This window comes from Prionailurus viverrinus, unplaced genomic scaffold (genome assembly GCF_022837055.1).
Source record: "Prionailurus viverrinus isolate Anna unplaced genomic scaffold, UM_Priviv_1.0 scaffold_40, whole genome shotgun sequence".
Lineage (NCBI taxonomy): Eukaryota > Metazoa > Chordata > Mammalia > Carnivora > Felidae > Prionailurus > Prionailurus viverrinus.
In genome coordinates, this window is record NW_025927608.1 from 1,312,462 (window position 1) to 1,338,922 (window position 26,461).

The following is a 26,461-nucleotide window of genomic DNA, read 5'->3' on the forward strand; positions in this document are numbered from 1 at the left end:
TGCATTTAATTCAAGTTTGAAAGTGTTTGCTTTAAAAAAATTTTCTTTTGTTTTTTTGTTTGCAAAATGCAGAGAAATAAAAACTAAAGAGGACAAAATCCTCCAGAGTCCTTGATCCCGGAAGTAGCCACGGCGAACATTTTAATTAACTCACTTCTTTCTCAATGCAGGTACCTGGTTACCTGTATGAAGAGTGACAGAGACTTACACTGTGCTCTGAGGATTATCTTTTACCCCCTCCATTAAAAAAAAAATTTTTTTTTAAAAAGGTATTTCAAAAAAAAATTGCAAGTTCAGATACAGCTAATATCTGTTATAACACTACGTGGCTTCATCAGATGTAAGGTTTTGTCATATTGGCTTCAGATCTTTTATGAGGGTGTAGGGGATAGAAGACATTCAGTCAGCATCCCTTCTGTGTCTTCCGTGAACAGCCTTGGCTCCTAGCCCCACATTCTCCATTCTCAGAGGCAGGTGACTGTCTTTCTTGCAGCCCGTATACTTGTACTTTATGCATTTTGTGGGCGTGCTCACATACACGCACCTTTATCTGAAGGTGAAGAGACAGGAAAGGCCTTGTGTGTTCGCATTTTAGTGTGATTAAACCTTCCTGCCTTTTCCTTTGTGGTTTCTACTTTTGTTGACCTATCTAGGATGGTCTTGCCTACGTCAAGTCTCTACGACTGTTAATCTATAATATTTCTAGTATTTTATAGTCCGAGTGTTTTTAATAAAAATTTCTCATATATCTGGAAGTCATTTTTGGGTATTTTGTGAATGAGTCATCTATGGTTTTTGTGTTGTTTTTAAATACCTTCACGTTGACGTGTGGTCCCATCCTATGTCCTTCTATTTGAGTCTGCTTCTGGACGCCCTCACCACCCCCCCCCCCAACCCTTTTTTTAATTTAATAGATTTCAAATGCTTATTGCTATGCCAGTTCTCTACTCTTAATTGAGGCAATTTCCCTCCAATTTCCCTTCTTTTACAGTTTTTGTCTTGGCTCGTATAGACATTTATTCCACTAGATGAACTTTGGAATCATTTTGGTGGGTTCCAAGAAGGTTCTCTTGGGGATTTTGATTGGAGTTGTTATACATTTATAGATTAATTTGGAGAGAATTAACATTTCACAGTACCAAGTTTATCCATTTAGGACCACGGTACATTTCTCCGCTTATTCTGTGGAGCCTACCGTAGGCCCTTTAGTAAAGTTTTGTAACTTTATGTAAGCATTGCACATCATTTCTTTTCACAGCTACATTTACGTATGTCTATATATTTTTAACTTCTAACTCTCCTCTTTTCTCCAGAGTATTCCAATATAAGTCAACAATGGCAATTCCAGAAGACTAATTAAACCAAAATGTATTCATAATGGGCCCTTCTCTGTTTTCTTGGATCCCCAAGGCTTTGTTTACTTTGTTTTCTTGGGATGGAGCCCTTTTCGGGAGAGAGAGTCCACGAATCCTTGTGCAGAAGCATTTCCTTGGAGCTGGTGCCCGTCTGTCTGATGGATAGGCAACTCAGAATTTCAGTGGTGAGAAAGTGTTAGGTGCAAGGTGTGACCCTGCTGTGTAGGTTATAAAACATGATTTAATCTATTTAAATTTTCGAATGATAAAATTTCAGACTTAAAACTGAGCTTAGAGAGGCACCTGGGTAGCTCAGTTGGTGGAGCATCCGACCCTTGATGACAGCTCAGGTCGTGATCCCATGGTCATGGGATTGAGCCCTGCATCAGGCTCTGTACTGAGTGTGGAGGCTGCTTGAGATTCTCTCTCTCTCCCTCTCTCTGCCCCTGCCCTGCTCATGCGTGCATGTGCGTGCACACTTTCTCTCTCTCTCTAAAAATAAACAAACATTAAAAAAAATAAAACTGAGCTTAGAAGCTTCCTGGACCAAACCTTCATAAGGTGGAAAAATACTCACATGCCACTAGTTTCCATATAAAACTACCATGTGTGTGTGTGTGTGTGTGTTAATGTAGTCATCAAGGCAAAGCATCTTTAGGCAAATTTGGTCTCTGTGAACAGCTTAGAATAAGACTCTGGGAAAACTGGGGAAACTTTGGAATATTTCTAGCATATTTGTCTACAGTGTATCGTGTTTTTTTTTTCACGTTCTAGACCTCAAGAAATGCTCGGGCCGAGGAAGACAAAGACACCAACTGGGATGCTTGGGGCAGCTGGAGTGACTGCTCCCGGACTTGTGGGGGAGGGGCATCATACTCTCTGCGGAGGTGTCTGACGGGGAGGTAAGTGGGGGCTGGTTGTGGGATGTCAGGGTCTTTGAAGGGTGGGGCTGGCGAGACAGCTCGGCTTCCGGCCTCGGAAGGTACTTTGATGGTGATGTGATATCTGCTGTGTGTAAATATTAGTTATCCTCAAGTTACCATAGTTAAATAGTAATGGTCCCATTTTCACGAGTGTGGCCATAGTCCATCCACGTGAGACCCCCAGCTCAAAGGAGCCTGGGGCACTAGGCGCTTTAAGCTTTGCAGGAGGGAAGGCCTGGCGTGTTAAGTTACTGGCCCCACATTGTCAAGATTAGGGATAATGGCTCGAGTCTTTTGGGTGCCACCCTTGAGTTATTTCACTTTTAATTCATTTCTTGTTCACTTTCTCTGAGCATCCCATCCATTAAAGAGGTAAAGCAAGTTCTGTTTTCACACCGTAGGTATGCTTATATTAAATAACGTGTTAAAATATAAGATTGGCTTCTTAAAAAAAAAACACATAAAGTTTGTAAGAAGCCCATAGTCATCACTGCGTCTGAGACAATTTGAGGTAACCCTTCATAGGGCAGTTTAAGTCCCAGCCAAGAATTCATCTCGGCTCTCAGAGAAGACAGAGCCCCAGGTTGATGGAACCTGATGTCCTGGTCCTAGACCAAAGGAAGGCTCCAGGATTATGGCAGCCATCATCAGATTTGGGATATTGTCAGGCAGAGGGGTAACTTGACGTTCCCTGAATAGTGTCAAGGTGTAGATCAGAAATGCAGGGAGAGCATCCTGTGTCTGGCTCAAGCAGGGTTTTGTTGATGTTGCTGTTTTATGGGATATTAAAGAGTGACCACATACGTCCTGCAGTTTTCTTGAGACAGTGCACAGCGGGGCAACTGGGAGATTGTGATGTGGCCTTGGAGAAGGAGGATGCTTAGTCCACCGTCGGACAGCAGGGGAAGGCTATTGGAGGCACTGTCGGTGTCACTGCCCCCAGGCTGAGTTCCCGCTCCGAGCATTGACCCTAAGTGCGTGGTTGCAGGACTAAAATCTAGGGATTAGTCTTGCACAGACAGATGGGCTTACCTACACCCCCTTGCTGTTGACGTGGGGAGGAAACGAAGGCTCTGTTACTCTGAGTGCGTCGTGCACTGTGCAGGGATGGTAGGGTATGTGCTGTTTGGCGCGTATTGATGCCGGTGAGGTCTGCAGCAGGAGGGCCGTAGGCCTGTGGGCAGGGGTCAGGGAGGGACTTCTCATGTGTGGGATAAGATTTTTCCCACTGCCGTTCAGTCACCTGGGGGAGAAGTTTCCAGCCTAGAGTCTGATGTGTGGAAGGTAGGACTTTGGCTCCACTCTGTGGCCTCCAAATCTGGGGGTCTGAATAATTTGCATTCAGTGGTGGGGTTTGGATGGGAAAGGAGTGGGGGTTATTTGTGTTTGTCCTTTTTAAAAAAAAATTTTTTTAATGTTTATTTATTTTTGAGAGAGAGAGAGCAGGGGAAGGGCAGAGAGAGAGGGAGACACAGAATCCGAAGCAGGTTCCAGGCTCCGAGCTGTCAGCACAGAGCCTGACGCGGGGCTCGAACTCATGAGGCATGAGATCATGACCTGAGCCGAAGTCAGATGCTTAACCAACTGAGCCACCCAGGTGCCCCTGTCCTTTTTTTTTTTTTTTAAATGCACTTTTGTTTGTTAAAAACAATTGGGGGAATATATTAACGACCATGAATGACCACTTTAATTCTATTGTCATACAACCAAAATGCTCATTTATTCGTTGATTATTTTATTAATTAAAAAATAACCTTGACTTGGGAATATAATTTTGGTAATTGATCTATCTCCGTGTGTGTGGATTTGCATCTTCCCTCTCCTAACTGGGGCCAGCTGATCATTGAACGCGTCAGATAAGGAAGGGAGGTGGCCGAGTTTCTTCTGTCTTTTCTGCACCTTCCAGGAAGGGAAATTTGGGATGAGGACAGCAACAGGAGAGGAGAGGTCTGCCTTGACTGTAGCGAGCGGGCCTCGGTGCTCTCTGCTTCTGCAGGTGTTTAAAGCTGGCTGCTTCTGTTGTGAACACTTGGATGGATTTCTCTGAGACGCCGTGTCCCCTTTGCCCCCAGTCCCTTGGCCTGTCTTGGCAGCAGTTCCCTCCAGATGTGTGTTCACAACCCCGTCTTGCTAATACTGCTCCTTCTTCGGCTCTTGGACAGCTGGGCACCCTCCAGGCTTCTTCCTGTTGATGTCTATCCTCACCCCTTGGCGGCCATCTTGGTAGGTTCCTGAGACAGCGCCATGCTGCCTGTGTCGCACGCGGCCCGCGTCTGGCTCACCTGAAACCGTCTTGCCAACTTCGCTAAATGAACTCTCGAAGCTCAGTGAGCCGGTGCGGCAACAGCTACTCTCCGTACACAGGTGCTGCGGCCAGTCTCTCTGCCCTTAAATTTCTCAGGTATGGATTAGCCACCAACCAACGGCCGGAGGTACAGATTGAACTCTGTAAGTGCTGTCCCTAACATTTCTCCCCCTTGATTTGGGGTTAGCAGATTGAAGGCCTCATCCCTTCTCTTTCTTGGTGGGGCAGAGGGAAAGGTAGGATTTCTCAACGCTTCAGAAATCTTTCCACTCTATCTATAATCCTCCACTGATCTTTCTGTCTCCAAGCACCGGACCCTTTTAAAAATTTATCTGTCTGCATATCTGTCTAAATTCCAGTTAGCTAACGTATAGTTGTATTAGTTTAGAGGTACAGTATAGGGACTCAGCAATTCTGTACATTACTTAGTGCTCATCAGGGTAAGTGTGTTCTTAATCGCCTTGACTTATTTCCCCCAACCCCCATCCACCTCTGGTGGTCACCTCTATAGTTAAGAGTCTGGGTTTTGGTTTGTTTCTTAAACGGTATTTGTCTTTCTCTGACGGACTTATTTCACTTAACATCATACCCTCTAGATCCATCCCTGCTGTTCCAAATGGGAAGAATCTCATCCTTCTCGATGGATGAGTACTATTCCAGTGTGTGTGTGTGTGTGTGTGTGTGTGTGTGTGTGTGTACCAAATCTTCTTTATCTGCTCATCCCTCAATGGACACTTGGGCTGCTTCCATAATTTGGCTATTGTAAATACTGCAGTAAACATAGGGGTGCATATGTACCTTTTCAAATTAGTATTAGTATTTTCATTTCTTTGGGTAAATACCCAGCATGGAATGACCAGATACTATGGTAGTTCTATTTTACATTTTTTACAATTTTTTGAGGAGCCTCCACACTGTTTTCCACAGCGGCTGCACCAGTTTGCATTCCCACCAACAGTGCACAAGTGTTCCTTTTTCTCCACATTCTTGCCAACACTTGTTGTTTCCTGTGTTGTTGATTTTAGGCATTCTGAAAGGTGTGAGGTGGTATCTATTGTGGTTTTGATTTGCATTTCCCTGATGATGAGCGATGTTGAACTTCTTTCCACGTGTCCGTTGGCCATCTGGATGTCTTCTATGAAGAAATATCTGTTCGTGTCTTCTGCCCATTTTTAACTGGATTATTTGGGTTTTATTGGTGTTGTGTAAGTTTTTATATGTTTTGGATGTTCACCCTTTTATTGATGTGTCATTTGCAAATATCTTCTGCCCAGACCCTTTTTATATCTTGACGTACGCAAGGAGTTTAACAATTGTGAAGGACGCTAACACAAAGTCTGCCCTCATTGTTCTCATAGGGGAGGGATATGGAACAAAATATTCAAAGGGTGGGAGCAGCATGTGTAAAAATGCTGGAGCAGGAGATGAAAAGAGGCTTTTATGCTTGGAGAACAATAGAGAAAGGAGAAAACAGAAGGGGCCAGTATTGAAGAAGGAGGTAGATCTGTAGGCCAGGATTCAGAATCTGGTTCTCAGACTTTTGAATTTCAGACACTTGTAAAATTTCACAAGAAGCGTATTTGGAATTGATATAGGTTGTCAATTTTTTATTTCATTAAATAAGGACAAAAACAACAAGGAACAAACAGAACGCAGCCATGGTCTTCCATCACAGCCTTTTCAAAAAAGAATTACAATCAGGGTCTTTTCATTTTAGCATCTAAAAGCAGGGCATACTCTTAGATTTAAAAAACCTGCCTTTAAATTGAATTCACTCAGCTTTCTGAAAATCCACTGTTTATCTCTTATTTGTCTCACTTCACTTTGGACTAATATAAACTATCGCAGGTATTAACAGCTCAGCGATGGGCAATAGGGAAGCAGAAATTGAGAAGTAAACATAGGCATGGACTCAGAACTTGAGATTCTAAGATCCCTAAAGGAAGCAATATGCAGAAAAGTGACTTTATCTGAGCCATATTTTTCATCCACGCATTCACTGATTCTTAAGCAATGAGAGGTAGAAAAGCCAAGCAGAAGGCAGTTACAAAGAGGCTGAGAGGGTAAGCAGATTTATTGACAGTCTCATGGTCCTGGGACATAAAAATTGGGGTTCAAAGCCCTGGTAGACACTTCAGTGATAAGCTGGTATCCCTGAAGCACTGTACCCTAAAAGTAAGGGGAAAAACCAGTTCTAATTAGACTAGATGTTGCTAAGACTAAAACTTAGTCTTGAATGATCTCAACCCCAATTTGAGTGATAAAATTTGTCACTATTCCACCTGCCTCCAAGAAGCTTTAAAAAAGACCCTAAAATACCCTGGAGATTACACGGATTTTCATAGATCATGCCCATAATGTAATAAAATTACCAGTCTTACCATGAGACAGGATCAAGATGAAAAAGAGAATAGAAACAGGTACTGGAGCTGTTGGATCTAAGTGTTGAAAAACACGACAAAACAAAAATGCTGTAATAAATGTGTTTGGTACGAACAGATGACAAAATACAGGATCTTACCAGAGAACTGGGATCCATGAAATAGCATCAAATGGAAATTCGAGAACATAAGCATATGATAACTAAAATTGTGAACTTGGGGTGCCTGGGTGGCACAGTCGGTTAAGCGTCCGACTTCAGCCAGGTCACGATCTCGCGGTCCGTGAGTTCGAGCCCCGCGTCGGGCTCTGGGCTGATGGCTCAGAGCCTGGAGCCTGTTTCCGATTCTGTGTCTCCCTCTCTCTCTGCCCCTCCCCCGTTCATGCTCTGTCTCTCTCTGTCCCAAAAATAAATAAAAGTTGAACGAAAAAAATTAAAAAAAAAATAAAATAAAATTGTGAACTTAACCACAGATTAGAAATAACAGAAAAGAGGGGCGCCTGGGTGGTTCAGTCGGTTGAACGTCCGACTTCGGCTCAGGTCACGATCTCGCGGTCCGGGAGTTCAAGCCCCGTGTCGGGCTCTGTGCTGACGGCTCCTGGACGTCCAGGCTGACGGAGCCTGGAGCCTGCTTCGGATTCTGTGTCTCTCTCCCTCTCTCTGCCCTTCCCCTGCTCGCTCTCTCTCAAAAACAAACATTAAAAAAATTTAAACAAGCAAATTTTAAAAAATAAGGATATATGTATATGCGTGCGTGTGTGTTTTATTTCTGAGTCCCTCTACTCCAAATAACAGGGATCTGGATTTTTGGTCAGAATGTGATCAAGTCCCTAGTTAATTCAGTTCTGGATCGCCATGGGAAAAATGCCCTTCTGTCTGGGTAAGAATCACTGTTCTAGATGTACTGCATCTTTGGGTCAGTATCTCCATACTGAAAGATCAACAGGAAGCGTGGTTGGACGGCATTCATGGGAAGGAATATTGCCTTTCTGCTAAATGAATTTCTTTTCTATGATTTTCGTGGCTTGCTTTTATTTGGAGATAGTATTTGTGGTACCTATACTTTATGTAACCTTTCCAGAGTACCCTAGCCCGTGTAGGCACTGAGATATCACAGGGACCTCCATCTAGTGGGATCTTAGGTGTCTTTTGCTAGTTACCCCCATCCTGTTATTTGCAAGGAATTCTGGCTACATCGTCCACTTTAATTTAGTGGGTAAAGGTAGGTTCTCACTTAGCCTCACTTTTATGTACAGTGAATGGTATATTTGTGCACCCCCTTTAAATTGTTAATTTTTTTAATGTTTATTTATTTTTGAGAGAGAGAGAGAGATAGAGCATGAGTGGTGGAGGGAGCAGAGAGAGAGGGAGACACAGAAGCTAAAGCAGGCTCTAGGCTCTGAGCTGTCAGCACAGAGCCCAACGTGGGGCTCGAACTCATGAACCATGAGACCATCATCTGAGTTGAAGTCAGATGCTTAACCGACTGAGCCACCCAGGCACCCCCACCCCCTTTAATTCAGACTTGCTTACATTATATCTTGAAGTTCCTGGTTTGTGTACAGCCTCTGTGAATTTCCACGTATAATATAGAGATGTCCACTTATTAATGTACTAAGGTGGTCATTTCACTAGGCATTTGTAAGGAAAGGAATTCAATATATGTGCTCAGATTACTATTTCTATTTAAAATCTTTCTCTTTTTTCCTTATGTTTTTGTCTGAAATTTAACCAGAGGTTAAATTTCAGACAAAAACATAAGGAAAAAAGAGAAAGATTTTAAATAGAAATAGTAATATATTTAAATAGAAATATATATATATATTTCTATATATAAATAGAAATATATATATATTATATATATATTGCTGCCGATGAAATTGAAGATGTTTGAAAGCCATATTTTAATAATTACTTTATAGCTACCAGTGCCAATGCCAACAATAAAATAGGTTTTTTTCTGATTTCTCCCTGTACAGACGATGAATATTTTATGCTTTTCCTCTTCACTTCCACCTCTTGGGTTTTGTTGTTATTATTTGAGATTTGACGTTTCAGTGTATTGGCACCAGTATTTTGCTTTATAGCTTTTCTTTTATGATCATATTTCAGACCTTTGTTGAAACTTAATTGTGTGTGCGTGCGTACATTATTTCAGTGCTCATTATCTGTCTTTGTAGTTTCTTCATTTTGAATCATCACTTTGTTGGCAGGGATGTGTTTTGAGCAGTGCTTCTGGAATTTTAATGTGCATATGAATCACCTAGGGATCTTGTTAAAATATAAACTTTGATTCAGTAGGTCTGGAGTGGGGCCCAAGAGCTTTCATTTCTAACAAATTCCCAGGCGATGTCAATGCTGCTTGTCCATAGACCACACTTCAAGCAACAGGGCTTTATAGCCTTTTTAATTTCGGGACAAAGCTGTGGGTCTTATACTTTACGAGTCCTGATGTATCTGAAAATGTCTTTTTCCTGCTTTCACACATAAACAGTGAATGGCTTATTTGGGTATAAAATACCCAAGACACAAATTTCCCTTCTCAAGGCCCAGAGTTCTTTTTCCATAATGTTTGGTGTCCGTGTTGCTGCTCATAGACCCCTCAGGCCAGCTTGGTTGTTTTTGTTGTTGTTGGTCTTTGTAGATAACCTATTTGTTCTGTTTGGCAGCCTAGAAAAGACTTAGGGTTTTTTTTTTCCTTCATAAAGTCAAGAATTTTATAAGATTGTGTCTAGCTCTCACTCTTTTGAAATTCATTTCTCCTTGGCACATAATAGCTACTTGTGCAGATTTTCATCCTTATTTATTGGAGGAAAATTTTTCTTCTATTATATCATTCACTGTTGGTTCTTGCCCCTTTGTCCTGGCCTTCATGACCATCAGTTGTTTCTGTCTGTGTTCCACTTTTATTGTGTTCTCACCAATCACTTTTCATTGCTTTTTTCTTTAAAAAAATTTTTTAATGTTTATTTTTGAGAGAGAGAGAGAAAGAGACAGAGACAGAGACAGAGAGACAGAGCATGAGCAGGGGAAGGGCAGAGAGAGGGGGAGACACAGAATCTGAAGCAAGCTCCAGGCTCTGAGCTGTCACCACAGAGCCCGACGTGGAGCTCAAACTCATGAACCGTGAGACCGTGACCTGAGCCAAAGTTGGTCGCTTAACTAAGCCACGCAGGTGCCCCACTTTTTTCTTTTTCTGTATATTTGAGAGCGATTTTTCAAGATCCTTGCCACTTGAATTTGTGTGTGTGTGTGTGTGTGTGTGTGTGTGTGTGTGTGTGTGAGAGAGAGAGAGAGAGGGAGAGAGAGACAGAGACAGAGACAGACACAGAGAGAGAGACAGAGATCTGTTGACTTCTTTTTTTTTTATTTTTGGGACAGAGAGAGACAGAGCATGAACGGGGGAGGGGCAGAGAGAGAGGGAGACACAGAATCAGAAACAGGCTCCAGGCTCCGAGCCATCAGCCCAGAGCCTGACGCGGGGCTCGAACTCACGGGCCGCGAGATCGTGACCTGGCTGAAGTCGGACGCTTAACCGACTGCGCCACCCAGGCGCCCCAGAGATCTGTTGACTTCTAATGAAGTTTTAAAATGCTCCTGTGGCATATTTCTTACCTTACACTCTTTCCTTCACATTAAACCTGGTCCTTTTGTGTATCAGTTGCCTTAATCACTTGCATCGCATCAGGCAGACTTTTGTCTTTTTTTTTAAGTATGATATCTGGCTAGTTCATACTTAGTGTTCAGGGTCATCCTCATTTAGGAAGTCTATTTTGATGCCTTGCTGTAGCTTTGATGTTTGTCTTTTGTGCCTTTTAAATTGTTGGCAAAAAGGATTCCTTTTAGGGAAGGGTCAAACACTTCCCCACTCCAACGCCTAACGTAGTATCTGACATAATATTGGGACCCAAACAGTGCTAACTGAATGGGTGGGTGAATGTGAGCTCACTATCAACTTTTTTGTTTTTTTTGGTCAATGCTCCTTCTTTCTGACTAAAGCATCTTTTTCTCCTTTTCCTGGTTGACACATAGCCGACCTTGAAAACGCCTTTGAATCCTCGTTTCTTCCGTTAAGCATTCGTTGGCAATCCCTACCCTTTCCTGGGTTATGTGCACCTCTTCTGTGCTTCCTTGGGATCTTGTGAGTGTTTTTATGAGAGTGTTTCTTCCACCGTGTTGTTTTATTTTTCTGTTCTCCACAGTCGAGACTAAACTGACGTGGTGTGGATTGTTTCTTTCAGCCCTTTACTTTATGTTCCGTGTTACTGCTGACATATATTGGAAATTTAGTAAATTTTATTTTACAAATAAATAACTGAATTAATAAATCCCAGGGCTGATTTAGAAAAAAGCCTGTTTGACTATAGTGCAGGTCTGTGGGATGGGGAAGCGTGGTTCATTTGGTGAAGAATATTGACAGCTGTGTTGGGGAATATGGACTTTTTACAGTGAGATTTGTAAAAAAGCTTATACATGTTTATTTATTTTTTCAGAGATGTACAGGAATATAGTTTAAACAGCCAAATAGCTCATCTAGGCTTGAGGTGAAAAGCAACAATCTCCTGGTCCCCTTCCTGCCGTTGTTTGATTCCCCAGGGGCGGCTGATTATTTTTATATTTATTCTCAATTCCTAACGCTTCTTTTGCAACTTCTTGATTGTTCAGTTGTGGGCATTATCTCTTAGCTTCTTATTTCAGAAGATGCGGAATTTAGCAATGTTTCACATTTCTTGTTCCCGGACTGTGCATGTACATACGTTCGCATGCACACACACACGTGCAAATACTCTCTTTTAGTTCCTCGTCTCAGTGTCATGTGCAGCTTTGGCTAGACCACTGTTCAGGGTTTAAATTATTACAACTTATGGGGCACCTGGGTGGCTCAGTCGGTTGAGCGTCTGACGTCAGCTCAGGTCATGATCTCACAGTTCATGGGTTCAAGCCCTGCAACAGGCTCAGAACTGACAGCTCAGAGCCTGGAGCCTGCTACGGATTCTGTGTGTGTGTGTGTGTGTGTGTGTGTGTGTGTGTGTGTGTGTCTCTCTGTCTCTGCCCCTCCCCTGCTCACACTCTCTCTGTCTCTCAAAGGAAAAAAAAACCAAAAAAACGCTAAATAAAATAAATTATTACAACTGTGATCTTTCTACTACTCACAGCTGAGTGATGTAAAATAGCATGGCTATTTTTCCTTTCCAGAGTGTATTTTTCTTTTCTCTAGAATCCAAAATTGGCTCATTTGTTTTCTTAGTTTTGTACATTTTTATCACTAATTAAAAAAAAATAGTTATTCGGATTTTCACTCATTTTTCTAATTTTCATTCTCCTTCATCTTCTTTCTCTTGGATTTCCCTCCTGGAGAGTTCCTAACAGCTTTTTAAGCTGAGCTAGTTGCCTCTATAGCTAGGAGCTCAGGGTGTCCTGCGTTTCATCGTACTGTCATCCCGGGAACGCCATCTACCTCTCTCCTGGGTTAGATCTCCTGTTCCCCCATCACTTCTCTCTCTTTTTCTCTCTTTTTTCCCCCTTAACTTCCTCGTTCTTTTTAATTAGTACATTTTTCAGGAGCTCCCTGGATATTTGAAAATGTCTTTATTTTACTCTCAAAGTTGAAGGATGATTTTCGAGAAATAGGATTATATAAAAATTATTTTCCCTTAGAAACTCGAAGGCATTGCTTCACCGTCTTCCAATATACAGTGGTGATATTGTGACATCCGAAGGCATCCTGATTTCCTGTTCTTTTTTCCTCCTCTCTGGATGTGTAGAGAAGCATTTGTCTCCTAGTTCTCTGAAATGTTATCATGCTGTATCTTGATGTGGGTCTGTTTTGGTCCGTTGTATGTACTCACCATGGATTCTTTCACTATGAAAATTTATTCCTTTCAGTCTTGAATTATTTCTTTGATGATTTCTCCTCTTCATTTTTTTCTGTTCTCTCTTGTTGAAACTCCTATTATTCAGATATTAGATTTTTTATTTTCTTCTCTTTGTTCATTTGCCCTATTTTCTGGGAAATTTACCTAAACTTATTTTCCAGCTTGACAAGTATTCTAAATGTATATGTATATGTGTGTGTATACACACACACACACACACACACACACACGTATATATATATATATTCTAGAATATTCTATATATTATATATAGAATATATGTTCTATATTTTATATATATACATATATATATGTATACACACACATATTCTCTCTCTGTTTTCTTTTTCTGAGATATTTTTTGTTCCTCGAGTTAAAAAGAATATAGCATTCTGTCCCTGATTTCCAGATGCAATATATTTTCTTTTGTTTCTGAGTATATAAATAGACTTTTTGAGGACAAAGTTTTCTTCTCACATAGCCTTAGTTCCTTCCAAATCACAGTTTTCTATTTCATGTATGTCATTGTGGTTCATGTTAGAGACTTTTGTAAGATTTCCGGTGATCCTTATTTGTTCATATTTAAGAAAAATAATTGTGAGCTTGATTGTAGGGGGTGTGGCTAATCTATCTTATTACCTAATGATGCTCTAGGTGTTTTATTTTGGGCTGGTCTGTCTTGTCAGATAAGGATCTTTTTTTAAAATGTTTATTATTTTGAGAGAGAGAGAGAGAGATCATGAATCCCAAGCTGTTAGCACAGAGCCTGAAATGGGGCTTGATCTCATGAATAATGAGATCGTGACCTGAGCCAAAACCAAGAGTTGGACCCTTAACTGACTGAGCCACCCAGATGCCCCCAGACAGGGATCTCTTGATTCCAATAGTCTGGAAACCAGTGGAGCTGAAAACTATGGTCTTAGCACTAAATAGATGAATTTTTAAATTTAATCCTTGTTTTCAGTATGGTTACCTTTGCCCTTAATTGAACCCAGTTATCTCTCAGTCTGGAAAACTTTTTGTTTTACTGTCTTTAGATAATAACATGCAGCATTTTGCCAAAGGAAGGAAGGAGAGCTGGGAGTCTAACTGCTCCTTGGGCAGACTTTCAACGAGTTTTACTGTTTTTGGCCCCAACTTTATCCCACTTCCAGAAATATCTGATGTGCCTTTTCTGGAGCCTTTTGTGAATTCTGCAGAGCAAATTGAATTGCTTTTAAAAATTCCCCACTGCTGTCTTTGGATTTTCTTTCTTCAGTCTGTGAAATCCAAACATATCCTTAATATGAAGGAATATGTAGCTCCATAGCTATTATGGAAATTGAATTCATAATGTAAAAACTATGTACCCCCAAAAAGTCTCCAGGCCAAGATTGTTTCACTGATGAATTCTACCAAGTGTTTAAGAGGAATTTACACCAATTCCACACATTTTTTTCCAGAAAACAGAAGAGGAGAGAATACCTCCCAATTCATTTTATGAATATAGTATCACTCTGATATCAAAACCAGGTAAAGACGATACAAAAAAATAAAGCTACAGACCAATATTCCACATAAATATAGGTGTAAAAATTATTTAAAAAATACTATCAAATAATATTTAGAAATGTATAAAAAGAATTATACACTATGACCAAGTGGGGTTAATTTCAAGGATGTATGGCTGGTTCAGTATTTGAAAGTCAGTCATTGTAACCAACTTAGTTATCAAGCTAATGAAGAAACATTCAAGGTGCCTAGGTGGTTCAGTCGATTAAGCATCTGACTTTGGCTCAGGTCACAATCTCATGGTTCGTGGGTTTGAGCCCCACGTCAGGCTCTGTGCTGACAGCTCAGAGTCTGGAGCCTGCTTCAGATTCTGTTTCCCTCACTCTCTCTACCCCTCCCCTGCTCTCTCTCTCTTTCTCTCTCTCTCAAAAATAAATGAACGTTAAAATTTTTTTTAAAAAAGAAGAAAAACTTCATAGAAGCATATCAGTTGATGCAGAAAAAGTATTTGATAAAAGTCAACACCAGTTCATGATAAGGAACTCTCAGAAAAATAGGAATGGAGGGAGCTTCCTCAACTTGATAAAAAAGTATCTAAAAATTATACTTAATACTGTATATTATGATTGATGGTAAAGACTCTCTAAGATCAAGAATAAGGCAAGAGAGTCTATTTTCACCACTCTGGTTCAACCCAGTACAATAAGGGAAGAAAATAAAAGATGTATCAGTCCAAAAGAAGAAAATGAAACTGTTCTTATTTGTCTATGTAGAAAATCTCAAGGAATCTACAAAATAATTCCTAGAACTAAAAAAGTGAGTTTGTCAAGGTCAGAGGATGCCAAATAAACATACAAAAATCTATTTTATTTTTCTTGTTAGTGATGAGTACATAAAAAGTGAAATTAAAAATATAATACTATTTACAATCACTCAAAAAAAAAAGTTAAATGCTTAGTTGTAAATCTAACAGAATATGTACAGGACTCGTATGCTGAGCACTGCAGAGTTCTGAGGAAAGAAATCAAAGATCCAAACTAATGGAGAGGTTATGTTCATGGGTTGGAAGATTCAACGTAGGAAAGATGTCAGTTCTCCCCAGATTGATTTACAGGTTTAACCTAATTTCTCTCAAAATTCTGGGAGGATTTTTTGTAGATTATTCTAAAATAATTATTCCAAAACAACATTATTCTAAAATTTATATGGGAAGGCATAGGCCCTGGAATAGCTAAAACAATTTTGGAGAAAAGAAAAAAACAGAGTAGGAGGATTCAGTCCACCTGATGTAAAGTCTTATTATATAGCTACTAATTAAAGCTGTGATATTGTCAGAGGGATAAACATATAGATCAGTGAGAGAAAATATTTGCAAACCACCTATCTGACAAAGGACTAGTAATCTAACTTAAGAACTCTTAAAAATCAATGATTAAAAAAAACACACAATCCAATTAGAAAATGAACAAAGACACAAACAGATGTTTCACCAAAGAGGATGCATGTATAGCAAATAAGGACATGAAAAGATGCTTACCATCACTGTCTATTAGGGAAATGCAAATTAAAACCACAATGAGATATCATTACATATGTAGCTTGGCTAAGAAAAATAGTGACATCTTGAGATGCTGGCAAGGATACAGAGAAACCATATCACTGATACATTGGTGATGGGAAAGTAAAATGGTATAGTCACTGTGAAAAACAGTTTCTTTAAAAAGTAAACATACAACCCATCAGGAGTACTCCTGGGCATTTTTAGCAGAGAAGTGAATACTGTGTTCACACAAAAACTTGTACATGAATTTTTTTTTTAATTTTTTTTCAACGTTTATTTATTTTTGGGACAGAGAGAGACAGAGCATGAATGGGGGAGGGGCAGAGAGAGAGGGAGACACAGAATCGGAAACAGGCTCCAGGCTCTGAGCCATCAGCCCAGAGCCCAACGCGGGGGCCGAACTCACGGACCGCGAGATCGTGACCTGGCTGAGGTCGGACGCTCAACCGACTGGGCCACCCAGGCGCCCCAGTACATGAATATTTATAGCAGCTTTACTCATCCCAAAAGAGGAAATAACTCAGATGCCCTTCAGTGAGTGAATAGTTAGAGCGGGGTGCTTTCACACCATGGAATACTATGCAGCAATAAAAACAAATGAGCCAGTGATACATGCGACAACCAGAATGAATTAACACAGAAATTGCTGAGGTAAAAAAGCCATTCTCCAAATGTTGCAAACTATGTAGTATTCTTAAAATAACAACAACAACAACAACAAATAGAAACAGAGAACAGATTAGTAGTTGCCAGGTATTAAGGAGGAGGTAAACATGAGAAGAAAGAAAGTACTACAGTTATTAAAGACAACTTGAAGGATCCTTGTGGTGATACAAACGTTCTTTATTTTGACTGTATAAATGTCGGTATCCTGATTATGTTATTGTTCTATACTTTTGCAAGATGTTAACATCGAGGGAAATAAGGTCAACTGTACGTGGGATCTCTTTTCATTATTTCTTACAAATGCATGTGATTTACACTTATTTTTAAATAAAAGATTTAATTTAGTTAGAAAAAAAAACTCCTGGAAATGCCAGGTAAAATAGAATATAAATCTTTTAAAAAAATAATAAAACCGAATGAAGAGTTATTCCATGTTCATGGATAGAAAGACTTAATAATGTGAAGATGTCAGTTCCTCCCAACCTGGTCTATAGATTCAGTGCAATCCCAATCAGAATCCCAGCAAGTTATTTTGTAAGATATTGACAAACTGATTTTAAAATGTATGTGGAGAGGCAGACCCAGAATAGCCAACAAAATATTGAAGCCGAAGGACAGTGTCGGAGGATTGACACTATCTGATGTCTAGATTTACTCTAAAGCTGCCATAATCAAGACAATATGGTATTGGTGAAAGAATAAACAAATAGGTCAGTGGAACAGGATAGAGAGCCCAGAAATAGATCCACATAAATATAGTTAAGTGATCTTTGACAAAGGAGCAAAGGCAGTACAATGGAGCAAAGATAGTCTCTTCAAAATATGGTGTGGAACGACTGGACATTTTCATACAAAAAAAACAGAATTTAGACACATATTTGCATCATTCATAAAAGTTAACTCAAAATGGATCATCCTATACATAAATATAACACAGAACTATATTCTAGAAGATAGCATAGGAGAATATAAGGATGACCGTCAGTATGGCAATGACAATGACTTTAGATACACTACCATAGGCACTTCATTGAAATTAAAACATTCTGCTCTGCAAAAGACAATGCCAAGAGAATGAGAAGGGAAACCTCAGACTGGGAGAAAATATTTGCAAAAGACACATCTGATAAAGAAATATACAAAGATCTGTAAAAAGATTTTCTTCAACGATAAGAAAATGGACAACCTAATTGAAAAATGGGCCAAATTCCTTCATAGGCACTGCACCAAAGAAGATATGCAGATGGCAAATAAACATGTGGAAAAATACCACCCATTGTATGTCATCAGAGAAATGCAAATTAAGCAACAGTGAATCACCACTACACATCTATTAGGTGGCTAAAATCTGAAACACTGACAACACCACACGCTGGCGAGGATGTGGGACAACAGGAACAACACGGTGGCTGGTGGGAATGCAAAATGGTGCAGCCACCTTTGAAGGTGGTTTAGCAGTTTCTTGCAAAACTAGACATACTTTTACCACTCTATTGGTATTTACCAAAAGAGTTGAAAGCTGATAGCTACTCAAAAACCTTGGTATTTACCAAAAGAGTTGAAAGCTGATAGCTACTCAAAAACCTGCACACGGATGTCTGTAGCAGCTTTATTCATAATTACCAAAACGTGGAAGCAACCAAAATGCTCTTCAGGAGAGGAATGGATAAACAAACTGTGGTCCATCCAGACAATGGAATGTTATTTATTGCTAAAAAGAAATGGGCTATTAAGCCATGGAAAGACATGTAGGAACCTTAAATGCATACTCCTAAGTGCAGGCAGCCAATCTGGAAGGCTTCATACTGTGGTTCTAACTGTATGACATTGTGGAAAAGGCAAAACTATGGAGACTGTGGTTGTAAGGTGTTGGGGGTGGGGGAGGGATGAATTGGCAAGGCACAGAGGATTTTTATGGCAGTGAAAATGTTCTCTGTGATGCCATAATGATGGATACATGTTGATATACTTATGTTCAAACCTAAACCTACTGGATAAACCTCAAGAATTAACCATAACATAACCTATGGACTTCGGGTGATTATAATGTGTCATTGTAGATTCATCAGTTGTAAAGAAGGTACCACTCTGGTTGGGGATGTTGATAATCGGGAAGCTATGCTTCTATAGGGGCAGAGAGATGAGTATGGGAACTCTCTGAACCTTCCCCTCAATTTGCTGTGAACCTAAAACTGCTTTAAAAAATAAAGCCTTCTCACCAACAGTGCTTGAAGTTTCCTTTTTCTCCACATCTTCGCCAACACTTGTTACTACTTGTATTTTGATTTCAGCCATCCTGACAGGTGTAGAGTGATATCTCATTGTGGTTTTAATTTGCATTCCCCTCACGATTAGCCGTGTTGAGCATCTACTTAATGTGTCAGCCATCTGTGTGTCTTCTCTGGAAAAATGTCTATTCAGGTCCTCTGCCAATTTTTAATTGGATTATTTCTTTTTTTGGTGTTGAGTTGTGTAAACTCTTTATATATTTTTGGAATAAGCCTCTTCTTGGGTATATCATTTGCAAATATGTTCTCTTATTAAATAGATACCCTTTTTGTTTTTTGTTGATGGTTTCCTTTGCAAAAGCTTTTTAGTTTTTTGCGGTCCCAGGAGTTTAGTTTTGCTTTTGTTTCTCTTTCCAGAGGAGACATATCTAGAAAAATATTTCTATGGCTGATGTGGAATGCTAACTGTGCAGTTACTGTAGAAAACAGTGTGGATGTTCCTCAAAAAAATTAAAAATAGAATTACCATATGATCCAGTAATTCCATACTGAGTGATTTACCCAAAGAAAATGAAAACACTAAAAATACTCCTCTGTTTGTTTCAGCATTACTTATAATAGCTAAAATATGGAAGCCACCCAAGTGTCCATCTATAGATGAATGGCTAAAAAAGATGTGGTACATATAAAAATAGAATAGTACTCAACCATGAAAAAGAATGAAATCTTGCCATTTTCAACAACATGGATGGAGCAGGAGGGTATAATGCTAAGTGAAATATGTCCATCAGAGAAAGACAAATAGCATAATATTTCATTCGTGTGTGGAATTTAAGAAATATAACAGAGGAAAAAGACAAAAACAAAACAAAACAAAACAGACTCTTAAGTACAGAGAACAAACTGGTGGTTGCCAGAAGTGAGGAGAGTGGGGGATGGGTAAAATAGATAATGTGCTCCTCCTGGTAACCATTGAGTAATGTATAGAATTGTTGAATCGCTCTATTGTATACCCAAAACTAATCTAATGTTGTATGTCAATCATACTTGGATTTAAAAAAAAACATAACATTAAAAGTTTTAATGAAAAAGTGAAGGTGAACCTACAAGAAATAAAGGAAATCAACAGAACCAAAAAAAACATAGAGGTACCTGAATGCCAGACCAGTCAGTGCATACCTGATTCTATGCCTACGTGAAAATGGAGAGGGGTTCTGTTGGTCTCCAGAACTCAGGCTGTTGAGTTTTAATTCCTTCATTTTCACAAGAGATCAGGTCTTGAGTGTATATGAGGCACAGTGTAGGAACTCCAACCATAATATAAAGGCAGGACTTTTGAAGTACATATGTTTACTAAAAAGATGGACTAGGACCCCCCCAGCCCTGCAAAAAAAAGGGGGAGCCATATGCCAGCAGAGAGAATTTTAGATTCTTGGTTTCAACACTGAATTTAAAAAAGTTTCCACTTTGGAACAATAGACCTGTTCTTCCAAGAGTTTGAGGTACATGCATATTGATTTACATATATCGGGTATATTGAATTAATGAATATATCCCATATTATTGTGGAAGCTTTGAGGTGAGAAATTAATGTGAAAAGTGGTCTTGTAACCCTTGATAGTATGAAGCTACTAGCAGTAGTAAAAGATATGGAGGGACAGACCACCAAGGCAGACCATATGGGATTCCTATTCCTATCAGTAGATCCCTTATTTAAGATTAGCTTGCAATCCTAAAATACATAATACAAAAGGAAACATTTGCCATGAGTAAGCACCATCAAGCACAGCATTGATGATATAAGAGAAAAATTACAGTTATCTAAATCCATGCAACTTTTTTAATAATTGAGAAGAAAAATTTAGCAAAGTAGAAATAGAGGTGTGCTCTTTTGGTCTATGGTAAATATCCTCCTTCCGAATAAAATGTTACTGTACTTTCTCTGATATTAGGTATAAAATAAGGATGCTTGGCTGTCATTGTTTATATTTGTTATTGTATTTGGGGTCCTAGTCAGTGTAATAAGGCAAGAAAAAGAAATACAAAGTATTGGAAATACTTATTAGTATAAGAATTAGAAAGGAAGAAATAAAGTTCTCATGATTCAGAGACTACCTGATTGTCTAAGAGAACATCTAAGAATATCTCCACATTAAAAAAATAGGACTAATAAGGGTCCCATTACTGGAAACAAGATTAATGTACACATAACAACTGTATTCTTGTACAGTAGCAAGAACCAAGAAAGCAAAATTTCAAAAAGATGCCATTTATACTACTAACAAAATATAAGGTACCTTGTAAAATATTCAGTAGATGTACAAGACCTTTTTGAAAAAGTTAAAATCTCATCTAAATAAATGGTGAGATGTAATATGTTCATAAATAGAAAGTCACATCATAAAAATGCCAACTTTCCCCCTAAAATTAATCTTTAAATTAAGTGTAATACCAATTCTAAGAATCAAATGGAGGGGCGCCTGGGTGGCTCAGTCAGTTGGGCGTCTGACTTCGGCCCAGGTCATGATCTCGTGGTTCACGGGTTCAAGCTCCACATCGGGCTCTGTGCTGACAACTCGGAGCCTGGAGCCTGCTTTGGATTCTGTGTCTACCTCTCTCTCTGACTCTCTTCTGTTTGCGCTCTGTTTCTCAAAAATGAATAAATGTTTAAAAAATTTAAAAAAAAGAATCAAATGGAAATGCAAAGGTAATGAAAACAGTTTTTCAAACAACACAATGAGCAACTTGCCCCGATACTAAAATTTAAAATATTTAACTACAGTAGTAGCCAAGGCACAAATAATAGCAAAATGTAATGAAATATAGCAAAATGGAGATGCAAGAAACAAAAACATGCATATATAGAAGTTTGCTATATATTAGAGGTGGCATTAAAAATTTGTGGAGAAAGGGTGGATATTCAATATATGGGGATCACCTATGATTATTGATATACAAAGTGAAAATATTAGAAAATGTCAATGCACATAAAAAATACATTCTAGGTTTGTTAGAGTCTACGTATGAAAAGCAAAGCTTGAAAATATTTAGAAGAAAATACCAGAGAATGTCTTTATGATCTCTGGGTAGTGAATTATTCCTTAATTAAGATACAAAGAGTTTAAGTTACAAAGGAAAATATTGATAAATTCAAGCACACTACACAAGCACTTCTGTATCATAAAAATGTACTATAAGCCAAAAGAAAAGCCTAGAGTAGGAGGCTCTTGACAGTGAATATAGCCAATAAGGGACTGGTGTCTGAAATATTTAAATAACTTCTACTTAACAGTAAACCGAAACCAAAGCTGTAGAAAACTGAAGAAAGGATGTGAATGGGAAACTCTGCATCGTCAAAAACAAATGACAAAATTAACCTCATTACCAAAAAGATGCAAAAGAATACAAAGTGAGATATTTTATGTTCTTCGTATTGGGAAAAACTTTATAAGTTTTTAAATGCCAAATATTGGGGTGCCTAGGTGGCTTTAATTGATTAAGCATCTGATTCTTGAGTTTGGCTCAGGTCATGATCTCATGGTTTGTGAGTTCAAGCCCTGCATTGGACTCTGTGCTGACAGTGCGGAGCCTGCTTGGGATTCTGTCTCCCTCTCTTCTTGTCCCTCCCCTGCTTGCTCTCTCTCTCTCTCTCTCAAAATAAATTAAGATAAAATAAAATAAAATGCTGAATATTGACCTAGGCATGTAAAAGCTAGAACCTTTCTGTGCTACAAACTGGGGTGAAAATTAGTATTCTCACTTTAAAGAGCAAGTTGTCAATATCTAGTAGCAGTGAAGCTGTAAATGCCCACAACAGGGCGGTCCCACGCAGGTATATATCCCAGAGAAATACGTGCAGATATGCCTAAGGTGGTTGTGTGAGATTGCTTATTGCAGAATCTTCAAAAACTTTAGGAAAATTGATCAATAGAAAATAAAAAGAATTGATAAATTAATGGTGGTGTATTTATACATTGGGTTACTATGGAACCATAAAAACAAATAAATTAGAGTTGCATCTATCCACGTGGATATTTTCAAAAACATAGTGTCTATACAAATTTTAAAAATCAAGCTGTGGAAGATTATGCACACTGTGATACCATTTAATTAGTTGTCTCTGCAGAGGGAGGCAGGGAAATAGGATTGAGGAGGATTGGCAGAGAGCATCTCCCATATTTGTAATGATAGATTTCTCAAAAATAAATCCAAAGAGAGACGCCTGGGTGGCTCAGTCAGCTGAGCGTCTGACTCTTGATCTCAGCTCAGGTCTTGATCTCAGGGTTGTAAATTCAAGTCCCTCGTTGGGCTCCACACTGGGCATGAAGCCTACTTTAAACTAAGATAGATAGGTAGGTAGGTAGGTAGGTAGGTAGATAGATAGATAGATAGATAGATAGATAGATAGATAGATAGATAGATGATAGATGCCTACTATAGATAGATTAGATAGATAAGATGGATGGATGATAGATACCTACTATAGATAGATTAGATAGATAGATAAATAAGTGATAAGTAAATCTGAAGAACACTTTAAGAAATGATGAAGCTTGCTGGTGTATGTATGAGTTTGTATCATTCTTTTATTGTGGGCTTAAAACATTTCATAATAAAATACTTGTAAGAACACAAAACAATTCAACCCTAAATATTGCTACTATGTTTTGAGTGCCCATCTCCAAAGTAGTACTTACTTATTTTTTTTCATTTTTTTAAGGATTTTAATTTTTTTTTTTTTAGTTTATTTATGCACAAATCTTAGGCTGTATTCTGAAACTTGCTCTTAGGCCTGAGAATCTCCACATTTGTTTATTCCCTGAGCTCATCTAATTTGAAAAAAATAGGTCAGGCTAGAAAAGATCCTAATCAAATATTAAAAAAATTAAATGGGGGGGCGCCTGGGTGACTCAGTTGGTTAAGCACCCAACTCTTGATTTTGGCTCAGGTCATGATCTCAGAGTTTGTGGGTTCAAGCCCCATGTCGGGCTCTGTGCTGATGGCACAGAGCCTGCTTCTCTCTCTGTCGGCCCCTCCCTCTGTCTCTCTTAAAACAACAACAACAGGGGCGCCTGGGTGGCGCAGTCTGCTAAGCGTCCGACTTCAGCCAGGTCATGATCTCGCGGTCCGGGAGTTCGAGCCCCGCCGTCAGGCTCTGGGCTGATGGCTCGGAGCCTGGAGCTTGTTTCCGATTCTGTGTCTTCCTCTCTCTCTGCCCCTCCCCCGTTCATGCTCTGTCTCTCTCTGTCCCAAAAATAAACGTTGAAAAAAAAAATTAAAAACAACAACAAACAACAACAACAACAACCAAACTTTAGAAAAACATAAAAAAGTTAAATGAGAGAATTAAATATAAGATAAATGCATGGCAATATATGTCCTGTTCCAGCTTGGTTCCTGGTATGGGGGCAGGCCGATGGCACACCCACTCGCTCCGTGTCTTCCATAAGAACTGGGGACAGCAACGTTATTTCTCTGCATAAAAATTAAATTTGCAGCGGATTTGTTACTAGTTCACTCATCCCTGCTCCCCGTCTTTCAGGCAGCATCAAACTAATCACTCGTGACCCACTCACATATTAAGAACTTTTACTGTCGTTTTGAAAGTACTCCGAGGTGATTGAGAAGGAAACCTCCTTCCCTTGGAAAGCTTATCAGGTCTTTTTAGCCTAGAACAGCCTTAGAGAGTTGTTAAGTCTTCATGAATATTGAGCTCTGTGGTCAGTTTTTCTTGGAAAAGGAATATGGAGGTGGTTACATACAAAATCAAACAAAAAGCCATCCCAAAGCTTTTGAAAGCATTTCAGTGCCCTCTGTTGTTATCGGGGCACTTATTGAAGTGAATTAAATTCATGATTTAGGGAAGGGGATGAATGTGGCTCTTTTGCTCATTTATTTTTTGTGGATAATTTTTTTTTCAGACTTTGATTATATTTAAATACACAGTCATTTCTTTTGCACTGCAAAGCGTGCCCCAGCCAGAATGTCTGTCTTGCAGAAATTTGTAACTTGATATTCTAGTCAACTGCCAGCCATGGGGAGCACAGATTTAAGTTAACTACTATTTAAAAAATTAATATATTTTTATTCTTCAGACACATGCTTCTCAGTCTTTAAGACACTAGTGTTTGAGTCAATATATCATCAAATGAATGTAATAAATTATCCTGCTATAAACTCCGGGGAAATTTTATTAATGTTTTTAATGTATCCTCCTGTGGAATCAACATATGTTTTTTATATATTCATAAATTTATGGCTTCAAAAATCTCCAATTTCAGGGTGTTATGAATGTTGTAATGGATAGAAAATACATAATTGTGAAATGATGTTCTTGAATTTTCATATACTCCTGATAACCATTAGCTCTTGCATATAATAATTAGAATGAAATTAAAAACTTGGAAGCAATATTTCTGTAGCTCAGTTGCTGCAGGACAAAGGAATTATTTCCAGAATAAGCTGGCAGGTTCCTGCTTGGGGAATTAGGACTCCAGTGTCCTTAACTTTAAAATAACTTGCATTTCATGTTATGCCTGTTTCATAAAATGGTGATTCATTTTCATGCTAAATTGTAACCAAAGCCACATCAATAGAGACCAGTCAGCGAGTTTACTGTGTGCTAGGTAGAACATTAAAAATGTTGGCCAGATGGTTGGGTTAAAAAAAAAAAAAAAATATATATATATATATATATATATATATATATATATATATATATATATAAAACTACTGGGTTAAAATATATATATATATGTATATATATTTTAACCCAGTAGTTTTATATATATATATATATATATATATGTATATATATATATATATATATATTTTAACCCAGTAGTTATATATATATATATATATTTTTTTTAACCCAGTAGTTATATATATATATTTTTTTTATATATATATATACATATATATATACATATACATATGTACATACATACATATATATACATATATACAAAATATATATATATTTTTATATATATATATATACATATATATATATGTATATATATATATAACTACTGATGTGTTAGGGGAATTGAGAGATAGTGTCCCTGAATCTTTATATCCACATCCTGGTACATAGTACTTCCTGGTAAGAAGTTGCTGGAGAAGGATGAATCCGGAATGGTCCTTTATATTTTGAGAATTCATGCGGTAAAATGCTGTTTCCATACCATTTTGCTGCTGTTGTGGTGGGATTTGTAGTGGAGATACACTGATGTTTCACATGTAGGTTTTCAGGCTCACCAGTTGGGGTACAAGTTCATGCCTCCTGGATGCTAGGCTTATAATCGGGACCGTGGGGTGTGGACCATGACTATATGGGCCACACAGCAGACCTGAGACACAATCATCAGCTGTTTTCACCTCATAGGCTCTTTCCTTTTAGTTTTAAACTTCTTCTCAAAGTAATTTTGTTTTTCATTTAGATGGCTGAAGTCAAGCAGTTGGGAAAAATGCATCTGGGATAATTTTTTTGAAGTCCCAAAACGCTTTTAGAGAAAACTCCATGCTTCCTAAGTTTTGACATTTTTTGGATATCAGTATTTAGATCAATTCAGATACTCTCTTAAAATGTGTCTTTGCCATTTTCCTGCTCTCTGGAAATGAGAATTAAAAGCTTTTTAGGGTTCCAAGTCAGCATGGTTCAAAAGTTTTGG

General features: G+C 38.7%; 1 protein-coding gene across 3 annotated transcripts in view; it reads left to right on the top strand.

Moving 5' to 3' along the window:
- ADAMTSL3 (ADAMTS like 3) overlaps positions 1-26,461 on the top strand; it is a 355,448-nt gene that overhangs the window by 101,904 nt on the left and 227,083 nt on the right. For all 3 annotated transcript variants that reach the window (XR_007149622.1, XM_047846695.1, XM_047846696.1), the window contains exon 4: positions 2,130-2,257. Coding sequence is in view for 2 of the 3 variants with exons in the window: in XM_047846695.1 (XP_047702651.1) it covers positions 2,130-2,257 (128 nt within the window). In the remaining variant the exon portion in view is untranslated. The remainder of the gene's footprint in view (positions 1-2,129; positions 2,258-26,461) is intronic.